General features: G+C 40.8%; 1 protein-coding gene across 1 annotated transcript in view; it reads right to left on the minus strand.

The window, feature by feature from the left end:
• Positions 1-307: 307 nt before the first annotated feature.
• The window catches only part of SACM1L (SAC1 like phosphatidylinositide phosphatase), a 47,631-nt gene continuing 35,637 nt past the window's right edge, over positions 308-12,301 (minus strand). Inside the window, exons 15-20 of the mRNA XM_061587953.1 lie at positions 7,282-7,351; positions 7,115-7,187; positions 6,009-6,102; positions 4,989-5,081; positions 2,785-2,842; positions 308-2,281 (exon numbers count right to left, since the gene is read on the minus strand). Of these exons, the coding sequence (XP_061443937.1) occupies positions 2,145-2,281; positions 2,785-2,842; positions 4,989-5,081; positions 6,009-6,102; positions 7,115-7,187; positions 7,282-7,351 (525 nt within the window). The 3' untranslated portion in view covers positions 308-2,144. The remainder of the gene's footprint in view (positions 2,282-2,784; positions 2,843-4,988; positions 5,082-6,008; positions 6,103-7,114; positions 7,188-7,281; positions 7,352-12,301) is intronic.

Genomic DNA, 12,301 nt, shown 5'->3' on the forward strand with positions numbered 1-12,301 from the left:
ACATGCGCCGTACACCCTCCCTGCTACTAATCTCCTCTAGATTGTTTTTTTTAAAAAAAATAGCACCCTTGCCTCTGGGATGACCCCCTTTGATGGTGACCATCGGCAGCAGACCTGCCACACAATGGCTGGCAGGCTTTTACGCCCCCTGACCCAGACAGGAGCTGATGCAAGAGGCTGCAAGACTGAATGCAGCCTCTCTCTAGATTCAGAGTCAGGCAGCTCCTTTTGAAGATCAGGATCTCCCAACACACACTTCTTCAATATTATCATTCAGGATTCAGAGACAGAAGTCAATATTTAGAAAAGATGACAGTTTTATTATTGATTACATTGTGTGTGGACTTAGAAATGCAACCTCTTTGAAAAGCAATGGAATGCAGACATCTTTCCAAACCTCAAGTCTACAAAAATTTAGTTCTGTTCTGACAATGCAAGCTGCCCAAACTTTTTTGTTGTTGCAACCAGTTCATAATGGAAAATACACCAGAAGGGCAAAGCAGGGCTCATTAAAAAAAATCATCCACTAATGAAATCAAACATGTCATGTGTAACCTTTTTATTTTTTCCACACATTTGAGTGGATGACTTGGATTTTAATTTTTAAACTGCTTTTTAGATGATGCACTGGAAAGAACAGTCAGCAAACAGGAACTGCATATATTTTATTACAAGTGACTGTGAGGCTAATATTGAAACAAACTCAGAGGCCCTCAACTATTCAAAGGTTAAAATGACCAGTTGCCATTCGTGCCCTGTACAGTATATTCAATAGCTTGGAGTGACAAATTGTATTAACTGTAGCTCTCTACCTGTTCTAATATTTAAATCCATAATTGCAATCTTGACTATACAGCTGTAATTACAGGAATTCTAATTAAACAATACACAGTACCTGAAGCTGATTTATGTCTGGTTCTGAACAAAAGTAATTAGAAAATGGTTGACAAAGTAGTTTAAAATTGGTCCTTGGATTTAGGATCATCTAGTTTTAATATAAAGCTTGGAAGCACTAAAATTGAGACACACATTTATTGATAACCAGCACAAGGCTATTCTTATAGCTTAGTAGTTTCCAGAAAGTTACAATTGTAGAGAAATATAATTACAGCATGCACAAAAAGTAAGCTGATATTGATCCCAAGTGCAAATATGAAATTTAGCCCCCTGCAAATGCATCAAATGTGTATTTCCCCCACAGATTATCCCTACTAAAACCAAAGCAGCATAAGCAGCAGATGGATGCCAAATTAATAAGAAATACATTTTACATTTGAGACTGTTCGGAAAGAAACAAATACTTTGGACCTTTAGCATAAGAGGGTTCAAATAAGCAGTTTTACATTCTTTGATTCCATTTACATCTTCTTAATAAGACAAAATCTTTGAATCACACTGAAGTTTGTAATCTAAATCTTCTAAGGACTGTAGTCATTAAAGCAGCACAAGACATGTTCTAAACAAAGTCAATTGTACACCTCATCCTCTCAACAATGATTTAAACAGAATATTGCATCAACAGCCCCAGAAACGGCAGGACAGGCTTGCATTTTGATGGGGGAGTACAGGGAGAAAAATATGTGCAGGGAGAAGAGAACAAATATATACAACCCTGCACTTGACTACAAGGGCACTCAACTAGACGTTTAATTAAGCAGCAATAATCCTTATTAACAAGCAAGGCTTTTTACTAGTATCAGATAATGAAACTTGGATGTATCCTGGTAGTGGCTGGATCCCTAGGTAGAATCAGGAGAATAGCATCTCTTTTCAAGGGCTGAGCCATCTCAAAGATTTTACAGTATTACACTCCTGAGTTGCAAAACTTGGCAGACCCTTTTATGAATCCAGTTAACACATGATAGCTCCACAGTGCAATATGGGTTTCATATCTTAATTCTCCTAATGGTATGTGCGCAAGCTCTCTAGTAAATGCAATACTCCTAAGATCATTGTGACTATAGCATCAAAATAGCCAATCTCCACTAAGTAACAAGTTAGATTCACTTTTTCATCCTGGAAAGATGAAAGTTTAAAAAAGACCTAAAAAAAGGCCACAGGTTGGTGTGGAAAGCAGGTCAGTAGAGACTCCAGGTGTGGGATGAGGAGCCATCCCTACCAAGCTGCTTTCCACACACACAAATTCAGTCCATCTTCTCCTTCTGAACTAGTCTGGGTGCATCTACAAAGTCCTTGCCATTGTAAAGGATGATAGCAAGAGTTCCAAAGCTTGCACTTCCCCAGAACACCACGTAGGCCAGTGTCTCTGTCCATGTGTCACCTGTGAACATAATAAATTGATTTCAACCAAATGTAAGAACTATTAAGGAACCATAATAAGCAATCACAGAAATGGAAGTCTGTCAAAATGACTTAAGTCTAAAGTACTATTTGAGATCTACAAACCAGGGTCTCCCTCTCCCCTCCCCATATCTTTATTAGCAGATTACATTTGCAGCAAATGTGAATGAAAACTATAGGCACACTTGATATGGAAGATTCTGCCTTGGAGTAGAGCAGCAGCTTAGGTTGCCTTCCAGCTCTATTGCTCAATTATACTATTTCATCCGTGTCCAAGGGGATCTTTGGAGGCCACAGACTGAAGAACACCGAGCTCCTCCAAAGCACTAGGCTATCCAACACATTTCTCAACTTGTTCATGATGGTGCTTGTAATTTCTCACCCAAAAACTGCTCATGTCTAGCCAAGAAGTGATTGTAAAAGCTTCCCATTAACTTTCAATAACTCACTGCACCTTTACATACGGGTCAAGTAATCACTTACCAGCCATAAGCAAACAGATAATGCACATTGAGAAAGCCACCACCATAATAATAGGCAACTGAGAAAGGAGAGAAAAAACAATTAAGAGGCAATAAGTACTGTTTCAAATCTCAGTTATAAACAAAGTACAGAGCATGCCGCAGTGCAGGCAAGTAGAACATGGGTAACTTGCCAATTTCACCAGGAACAAGATGTGATTCCTGGTACACTCTGTTTTCAGAAACGCTTCACATACTAACTAACCCATGGCATTTTAAAGATTATTGTGGCATAAATTTTTGTGAGTTATTCCACCAGATGCAATCAGCTTCAACCAAAAACAAAACCTTATGCCACAATTTGTTCACCTTTAAAATACCACAGGACTCAGATTTGGGATTCTAAGTAAGTTATATAAGCCGGCCAGACTGAAGAGCAAGGCAAAAACAGTACTGCTGAAGCCAGTTAGGAAAACGTCACTCCGTGGGAGGGGCTAAGGTGAGAGTCCTTTTGTGTGTTAACTCTTTCCTGCCTCAAGCAACAGGAGAGGAAGGCAATACCCACTTGGGGGTGTCTTGATGCCCACTGGAGAAGGGATTTTTGCACATCAAATGAATTTTTGTTTCTGAGAAGTTTCCAGCACAGTTGCAAAAATGGGGTTGAATGCATGTACGCAGTGGGGTATAATACCTCCCTGATGGAAGCCAGTAGGTTTTAGCAGAGCTTGATTGTATCTAGGCTCTATGAAAAATTAGTGAAGCTGGGTAAGGAACAGAATGTTTGCCCTCAAGTTCTGTTAGCTCTTCTGATTTCTGATCTGCACTATTTTTCCCAGAGTCCCTCTCACTTCCACAGTCTTTTGCATTACTGTTGAGCTCACCAAGCCTATTCTAAGCACAACTGAAGGAGCCACTCCAGCATTACTTTCCACATCCCATCCATCTGTGCAAGGTGGAATTGTGAGTGAGCTTTAGGCTCGCATGCTCCTACTCAGTCTATGTTGAAATGAATGACTGAAACGGAGAATCCAATGTTTGAGTATTTATTTGGAATCCTCATCCCTGGTTACTGAACATGCTAAAAGATTCAGATTCATTCTCCTGCGCCAAGAGACACTCCATTGGCGAACAAACACAGCACCTCCAAGCATTTTTTTTACATGTGGTGAAGGCAGCAAGGAAAGGTGTGCAGGGACAGGAGGCCCAATCCTGAGCTGGTGCAACAGCACAGGCAACTGCTGCCTCAAAGTATAGAAAGCAGCACCAAAGCAAAGGGGAAAAAGAGCCTCTTCCTAGCCCTCCAAACTATTCTGCTCAGCTACAGAGAACAGGATTGGATTTATTTGTCATTGATACTGTATAACAGTGTGGTGTAGTAGCTACAGCAGTGCATTTATATATGCGGGATCAAAGTTAAAATCCCTGCCTGACTATGAACTACACTGGACTGATTTGCATACAACGCTACACCATGGTTTGGTGCTATATGGACAAATATTGGGCTTGCACACTCCTCCTCTCACATAGTCCAGAAAAGGTTTTCTGCTAAGTTTACTTTGTTTCAAAGAATCTTAGTGTTACATGCAAACCAGAAATCTTGTTTAAAAACAAGCCCTGATTCACTACTAAACAAGCCAACTTCATTTGTTTAGCAATAAACCATTGTTTGCTTTTAAACCAGGATTCCTGGTTTGCGCTAAGCTGAGATTTTCTTTCAAAGAAAATAAACTCAAAAGAAATGTCCACTGGGTTGCTTGAACTACCCACAGGGTTGCTTTAATTATGTCCCAGGACTGTTTGGGAACCCAAAGGCACTACTCTGAGTGGCCAGAAAGGAAGCGATACATATCTTATACAGGACACACTTCCTTTTTTAAAAAGCCAAAGATGGAAGTCACAGGATCATTGGTCCATCTGGCTCAGTACTGTCTCTACACTGGGTGGCAGTGGCTCTGCAGGGTTTCAAGATGGAAGTATTTCTCAGCCCAGCTGGAGATGCCGGGGATTGAACTAGGGTCCTTCTGCATGCAAAATCGATGCTCTACCACTGAGCTACAGCCCTTCCCCTGAAAGATGTCCTGCTTTTCTTAAAAGCCAAATCAGGGCTTTAGTTCTGATAAGTAAAATGTAGAAGACATGTGATCAACAGTTTACATTGAATTAAGCTATGATTAATAGTTTAAAAAGTGTTACGAAGATAGCATACGAAAATGACAAAATCCTTACAGCCAAAAATTTCCAGTCTTTTTGTACATGAAGAGGACTGAGAGAATCTACTTCATCCACTGAATAATTTCCAAGAAATAGATCTATAGCATCCTGCAAAACAATCCAGACTTAAGTGGTTGAGAGTTAAGCCCCATGTTATCCTACAAAGAAAGAAATATTCAGCATCTCCCAAATCCATCCTCCTATTACAATACTCTGCACATTTGTAATCTAAAACCATGTACCTTCTCTTCTGGTAGCTTTCCTTCCAACCACATGCCATCTTTTCAGTAACTGCAGGATGCCTCTGATGAGAGGTCTCCTCCAGTTCTTATGCCATCCCTCTCCCTAAGCTCCCAGTCACTTGGAGACAGAATAGTATAGTGTAGTGGCTAAAGAATGGTATAGTGTGGTGGATACAGCAAACATAGGTTCATTCAGTATCATTCAGCCTAGCCTACCTCCACAGGATTGTTGTGACAATAAAGTGAAGAGATACCCTCCCGCTGTATGCACCATGGAGAAAGGGCAGAATATGAAAGAAAAAACCTTGTTCCTTTTCTTCTTTGACTTAGGCTGCAATCCAATACCTGTCAACTCAGAAGTAAGCTCCATTGGGTTCAATGGGACTTACTCCCAGGTAAGTGTGTATTGGATTGCAGCCTTAATTTCTTTTCCTATATTCCCTTATCTCTTCTCTGTATTCTCCCATAAAGCCTTTTATTATGCTTCTTCCAATGCCTGAAGCAGCTTCCCATTGGGTGGCTCGTTAAGCCACACCTCCTTCTCCTCTGTTGTGTCCCTCCTTCTTAAGAACCTCTTCTTGGAAGTCTTTCCTAAGTGACACTAGCCTAGTCCTCTCTGCATGGCTACTCCCACCTGTCTCCATCAACCCACCACCACACAGCCTCCCCGACTTACGTATCCATAAGCCCTGGTCACAGTGGCCACACTGATTTTCATTCAACACACAGTACTCATTTAAAGCTAATAAAAAGCAACAACAGTAAAAACAAACAAACAGAGGAAAGTCCTTGCCTGTCTAAATCCATCAGAAAAGTTGTTTTTGTAGTAACGAATTAGTGAGTTCCAACCATCCATTAGCAGGCCCCATTGAGTTCTTTTCCCAGTTCTATTAAAAAAAAGATGATGACTTTGAGAATTACAAAGAACCCAGGCATCTTCAAAAGGGAAATCAGAAATTTGACCTCAATGTCAAGTACTTAAGGGTACCAGCAATTGACCTATATAGCGGGGCTCTCAGCATCTGCAACCATTTCATTATTTTGTGAAGGAAATAGATGAGGAACTGGTGTAACACTAGTAGTGGTGGAGGGAGGTCTTCATGCTCCTGCTCCCTGAATGAAAGGATAGGCCTCGAGCCCTTTGGCCTTCCTATTATGACCAAAACACCATTCAGTTCAACCCAATTTCTCTCCTCCCTGCCAGCATCACAAAGGACTACCAAAAGGGCTCTACACTAAGGCCTCCTGGTTTCAAAACAAATGCTTCAGAGAGTTCCTCTTTTCCATATATTTACAAATAGCCCAGATACTAGCACTGGCCTCTCAGCAATGTTCTATCCTTGTTCATTCAAATTTTGGCCATATAAGTCTTGTCAAATTTGAATACAGACATAGAAAATATAAACGTATGGAGGAATTCAAGTGTGTAGCAGTTGCCCGTATCAACAGTACCATCTTAGTGCAACAAAGATAATATTTTCATTTACATTTAACACAAAAGAAGTTGCCAATAACAGAAATAAAAATCTAGAAAGTTACAGCCATTTACATGAAGCCTACAAATTAAAAATTGGAACCACCAGTAACAGATGGCTTTTTTGTTTTTGTTCTGCACAGTATATTTGGTTCGTTTTGCTGATTTTATAATATATTTAAAGATTTACTCTGCTTTTGTTACAGTAGTGATTAATTGCAGTAAGCTGCTTTGAGAAGCAGCTCGGCTGAACAAGATACAGTTTTCCTATTATGTTCTGTTCCAAGTCCTCTCACTGTAGCATGTGGACTACATGTACTCCAGAGTAACTATGGAAACCAGTTTATAAGTAAGTTAACAGCTAAATCCTTCTAGAGAAGTTACATCAATACATTTTTCCCCAAGACAGACTGGGTCAAACTTACCTTGTGTAATCTGTTTTTAAGGCACCCGTTCCAGCATATTGTTTGGCACACGCATTCGCATTGTCGGCCCATGCTATGAACAGAGAACATTTTTTTCTTTAAAAAGAGACACCAAGCAAGTAGCACATAAGAGGAAGATTTACTTAGCAATCAGTACAGAAACCTACCATTTTTATAGATTTTCTCAAAATCTGCTTGTTCTTCAATTCTCTGCCCAACATGCAATACACCCAATCTCTACAATGACAAAAGAAACCATTACTGAGAATCTCATTAGAATTCTGCTAAAGTTTTAACTGCACGGAGATTGGATCATTTTAATGTGTCAGAAAAAGCATGTTCTGGAAGCTATGTACTTGAAATACAAAAACTATATTATACAGCCACAAGTGTGGCTGTATACTATGGCCAGCGTGGATTTTTCACATTCCGCAATGTTAAATCGAAACTACCCCCCATGCCATTCTGATGCTTCCCATAAGCTCATTTCAAAACAAAACTTTTAGTCCTGAACTCAGAAACGCTTGCTTAACAACCCTCTCAATTTTCATGGCGATACACAAAACAGTCAGAGAGAATGGAGAGTTCAAAGTCTAAAAAGAGAGAGAGAAAACCCAAAGCCCATTTGGACTTTTTTCTGTCAGAGTTCTCATAATCCGTTGAAATTCATTAAAAATCAGCCATGTTCACAGAGTACCTGTAATCCTATAACTGACCTTGCCCCCTACTCTGACCTCCTTCTTCTTTCTGCAGTTTAAAAATTAAAAAAATGTCTGGCTGATTTTTAATTAATTTAATAAATTTTGGCTTGAACCCAATGATAGTGTTGGGCATGCTCAGTAAGAACCAACTGTCAGTGTTCTAAAAGCCAGACTCACAGCTGCTTGGCTTGGCTAATCAGGGGGCCACACCCACACCAGACTTTGATTTCAGTGAGACAGTCATGGCTTCCCCCAAAGAATCCTGCGAAGTGCAGTTTGTGAAGGGTGCTGAGAGGAGACTCCTATTCCACTGACAGAGCTCCAGTGGCCAGACTGGTTTAACAGTTAGCCACTCTGATTGAAGGTCTGTGAGGGGAACAGGGCGCCTCCTAGCAACTCTCAGAACCCTTCACTAACTACACTTCCCAGGATTCTTTGAGAGAAGCCATGACTCTCCAAAGTGAAATAAAAGCCTAGTGTGGATGTTGTTGGCTATTAAACCGAGAAAGCAGAGGTTAAATTTCCACAAGTGAGCTACGTGACTTATAAGCGAAAGTTGGCAGAGCTCCAGCCATCTTCAAGGACACGTTGCTATGCAACCTAGGCTCGGGCAGCTGGCCTTATCTATATAGAGGGCCAGCAGACACTTGTGAGTGTGGGGGTCGAGGAGTTTGTACAGAGAGAGAGCTTGTGATATATTCTATTGTCAGTAAAGTGACTCTTAAAACTTATTACTTGTCCGGCTCATTGCTTCAACTGGCATCTAGCCTGTCACTATACTGTTCTGCATCCTGGGCATCTGCTTGCGCCAGATACAACATCCAACAAGTGGTAGCAGAGGATGGTTTCCTGGTGCTGATGGTTACCTGGTGCTGATGGTTACCTGGTGCTGAGGATTGCAGAAAAGCGGCAGAGAAAAGCCAGAACTGCAGACCAGCGAGTAAAACAGCAGAGAGATGGAGAAACCGAAAGCTGAGCTGAAAGCTGTGAGAGAGCCGTGGGAAAAAAAAACCTAACTGAAGGACAGAGGTGAGAAGCTCTAATTACAAAGGCGGTGAACTGTGAAAAGTGAAAGTATGTCTATTACGTTATCGGCCGGGATTCCCTTGGAAAGGCTGACAGGGAAAAATTATGGCACTTGGAAACAGAGAATGCAGGCTTTTCTAGTGAAAGAAGACCTGTGGAAAGCTATCGCAGAAGACCCACCCGCCGGGGTGCCTATTCCAGCAAATTGGAGAAGGCTGGATGAGAGGGCAAAGGCGTTAATTGTTCTTGCTATTGATGATTCTCAACTACTGCACGTGCGTGATGCAACAACAGCTAAGGAAACCTGGGAAACTAAGAAATATTCATGTGAAAAAGACTGCCAGTTCTAAAATATATCTTGCCAGAAGATTGTACCAGATGTGCTTATCTGGAGATACAACCATGTCAGAGCATTTGTTAGAAATAAACAGACTGTTTACTGAGTTGTCAGAACGTGAAATTGAACATTCTCAAACGCAAAAAGTGTATATCACATTATCTTCACTAGATTCAAGTTATGATAGTCTGGTGAGCTCTTTGGAAGCAATGGACGATGCAAATCTCAATATGGATTATATAGAAGGAAAACTTTTACAAGAATTTCAAAGAAGGCAAGAAATGGCAAAGCAAGAAAGGACTGAGTCTAAACACAACTTAGGAAAGCTGAACAACAAAGCAGCACAAGAGAGACTGTATGGACAAAAAGCATGTTATTTTTGTGGTTCCAAGCAACATCTTCAAAGGAATTGTGAAGCAAGAAGAAGAGAAAAAGGAAGAAAACCATGTGTACAGGTGATCTATGCTAGTAAGAATAAGCAATGTATTAACAATGAGCAGGGAAATAACTGTAAAGATTTATGGGCAATTGACAGTGGGGCAACAAATAGTATAATCAAAGATAAATCCATGTTTCATACATTTTGTGACGTAGAGGATCATGTAATAATGGCTGATGGATCTAAGAAACAGATCAAAAGTAGGGGAACAGTGAAATTAGCAGGTTTCAATACCATTATGACTGATGTGCTGTTTGTTCCTGATATTGAATGCAACATTATGGCTGTGTCGAAACTCAATGAAATGGGGTTCAATGTAATGTTCAAAAGGGGTTCAGTGCATGTAATGAGAGGAGGAAAAATATTCATGAAAGGAATAGTGAGGAACTCATTGTTCTTCTTACACGTGAAACAAACAAATCATGTACTCATGTGTGCTAATAAGAAACCCCATAATAATTGTGTTCATTTATGGCACAGAAAACTAGGCCATATAGGATATGAAAATGTGGTGAAAACAACAGAAACTGTGAAAAATATGTAGACTGCCACGTGTGTAAACAAACTAGGGCAGTTGTGGCTGCAAAGAACAAAGAAGCCATGCCTAGTACAAATGCACCTTATCAATTAATACACGTGGACTTAGTGGGGCCATTTCAACCTACTCAGGTGGGTGCAAGATATTTCCTGACAATAGTTGATGATTTTTCAAAATTCTGCACTGTTTATTTACTAAAAGCTAAAAGTGAAGCTGCAGAGAAACTGAAAAGATTTATTACAAAAATTGAAGTGCAGTTTGGTGTCAAAATACAGAGAATAAGATCAGATCAAGGAGGAGAGTTCTTAGGACACTCTTTTACTGAATACTTGGATAAAAGAGGAATAAAACAGGAGTTAACAGCCCCTTATAGTCCTCATCAGAACGGGTTAGCTGAACGCTGGAACAGGTTGCTTCAGGACTCAATAAGATCAATGCTATGTGACTCCTCTTTAACACAAGGTTTCTGGGGAGAGTGTGTTCTGTATTCAGCTTACATTCAAAACAGAATATTCCATAAGGCCACTGGAATGTCTCCTTATCAGAAATTGTATGACAGAAAACCCAGATTAAAACATTTGATTAGGTTTGGAGCAGAATGCTGGGTACATGTTCCCAAAAATAAAAGGACAGGGAAGCTGCAAAGGAGAGCAGACAAAGGGTACATGCTGGGATTTGAAAACACGTATTACAGAATTTGGATGCCAAAACAAAGGTCTGTGGTGTTAAGCAGAAGCGTGCAAGCAATAGAGCAGGATTGGGAAGAGAAAACATATGTGGAGTTGGGAAACACTGAAGTTAGTAATGAACAAGAACAGGCAGACACAGTACCAATAAAACAAGAAGAAACAGGCAGCAGTAGTGAATCAAGTTCTAGCTCTGAGAGAGAAACAGAGGAATCGCCTGACACAGACACTAAGGCAGAAATACAACCACGCAGATCAGAGAGAACAACAAAAGGTATTCCACCTGTTAGATTTAAAATAAATTCCATTAAACATATAGACTTCAGTAACTGGAAAAAGTGGGATGATGGAAATCATGAAGAGTAATGAAATATAATGAAAATGATGCTGAGATTGCAATGGAGTAACTGTATTACAAATGAAAGTGATGTAAACTGAAATAAAAGGAAATGTATCAGAAGAATAAAACCAAATGATGTAAATGTAATGACATGTAAAATGTAACACATGTAAATGGAAGAGAAATGTAACTGGCTGAATGTGGAAATTTAAGGTGGGGGATTGTTGGCTATTAAACCGAGAAAGCAGAGGTCAAATTTCCACAAGTGAGCTACGTGACTTAGAAGCGAAAGTTGGCAGAGCTCGAGCCATCTTCAAGGACACGTTGCTATGCAACCTAGGCTCGGGCAGCTGGCCTTATCTATATAGAGGGCCAGCAGACACTTGTGAGTGTGGGGGTCGAGGAGTTTGTACAGAGAGAGAGCTTGTGATATATTCTATTGTCAGTAAAGTGACTCTTAAAACTTATTACTTGTCTGGCTCATTGCTTCAACTGGCATCTAGCCTGTCACTATACTGTTCTGCATCCTGGGCATCTGCTTGCGCCAGATACAACATCCAACAGATGTGGCCAGGGGCAGTTTTGGTTTAAATTTGGGTGGGAGGCTGTATGTGCCTGCTATAGAATAAAAAGAGGGGGAAACCCTGAAAAGCAATGATACTGTTCACGTTTTCCTTTTGGAAAGGTAAGGGGCTTCCCCTCTGCCCAGTGCCCACTCACCCAATCTCCAACCCCTCCCCTCCTCCTACCCTCCCTGCCCCTCCCCTGGGTCAGTGTTGGACTATGACCAGGGTTCGAATCCCCACACAGCCATAAAGCTCACCGAGTGACCTTGAGCCAGTCACTGCCTCTCAGCCTCAGAGGAAGGCAATGGTAAAACCACCTCTGAATACCCTTTACCATGAAAACCCTATTCATAGAGTTGCCATAAGTCGGGATTGACTTGAAGGCAGTCCATTTCCATTTTCAAACATGATTGCACAGAAATAAATCCCATTGAACTCAAAAAGTAATCAAGCCCCTCTTCTCCTCCCTCCTATCCCCTCCCTCTTGCCTTTTCCCTCCCCCTTCCTTTCCCCCTCTCTCCCCATCCCCATCCCCTTCCAATCCCCTCCTCCCC

This window comes from Rhineura floridana, chromosome 10 (assembly GCF_030035675.1).
Source record: "Rhineura floridana isolate rRhiFlo1 chromosome 10, rRhiFlo1.hap2, whole genome shotgun sequence".
Taxonomy (NCBI): domain Eukaryota; kingdom Metazoa; phylum Chordata; class Lepidosauria; order Squamata; family Rhineuridae; genus Rhineura; species Rhineura floridana.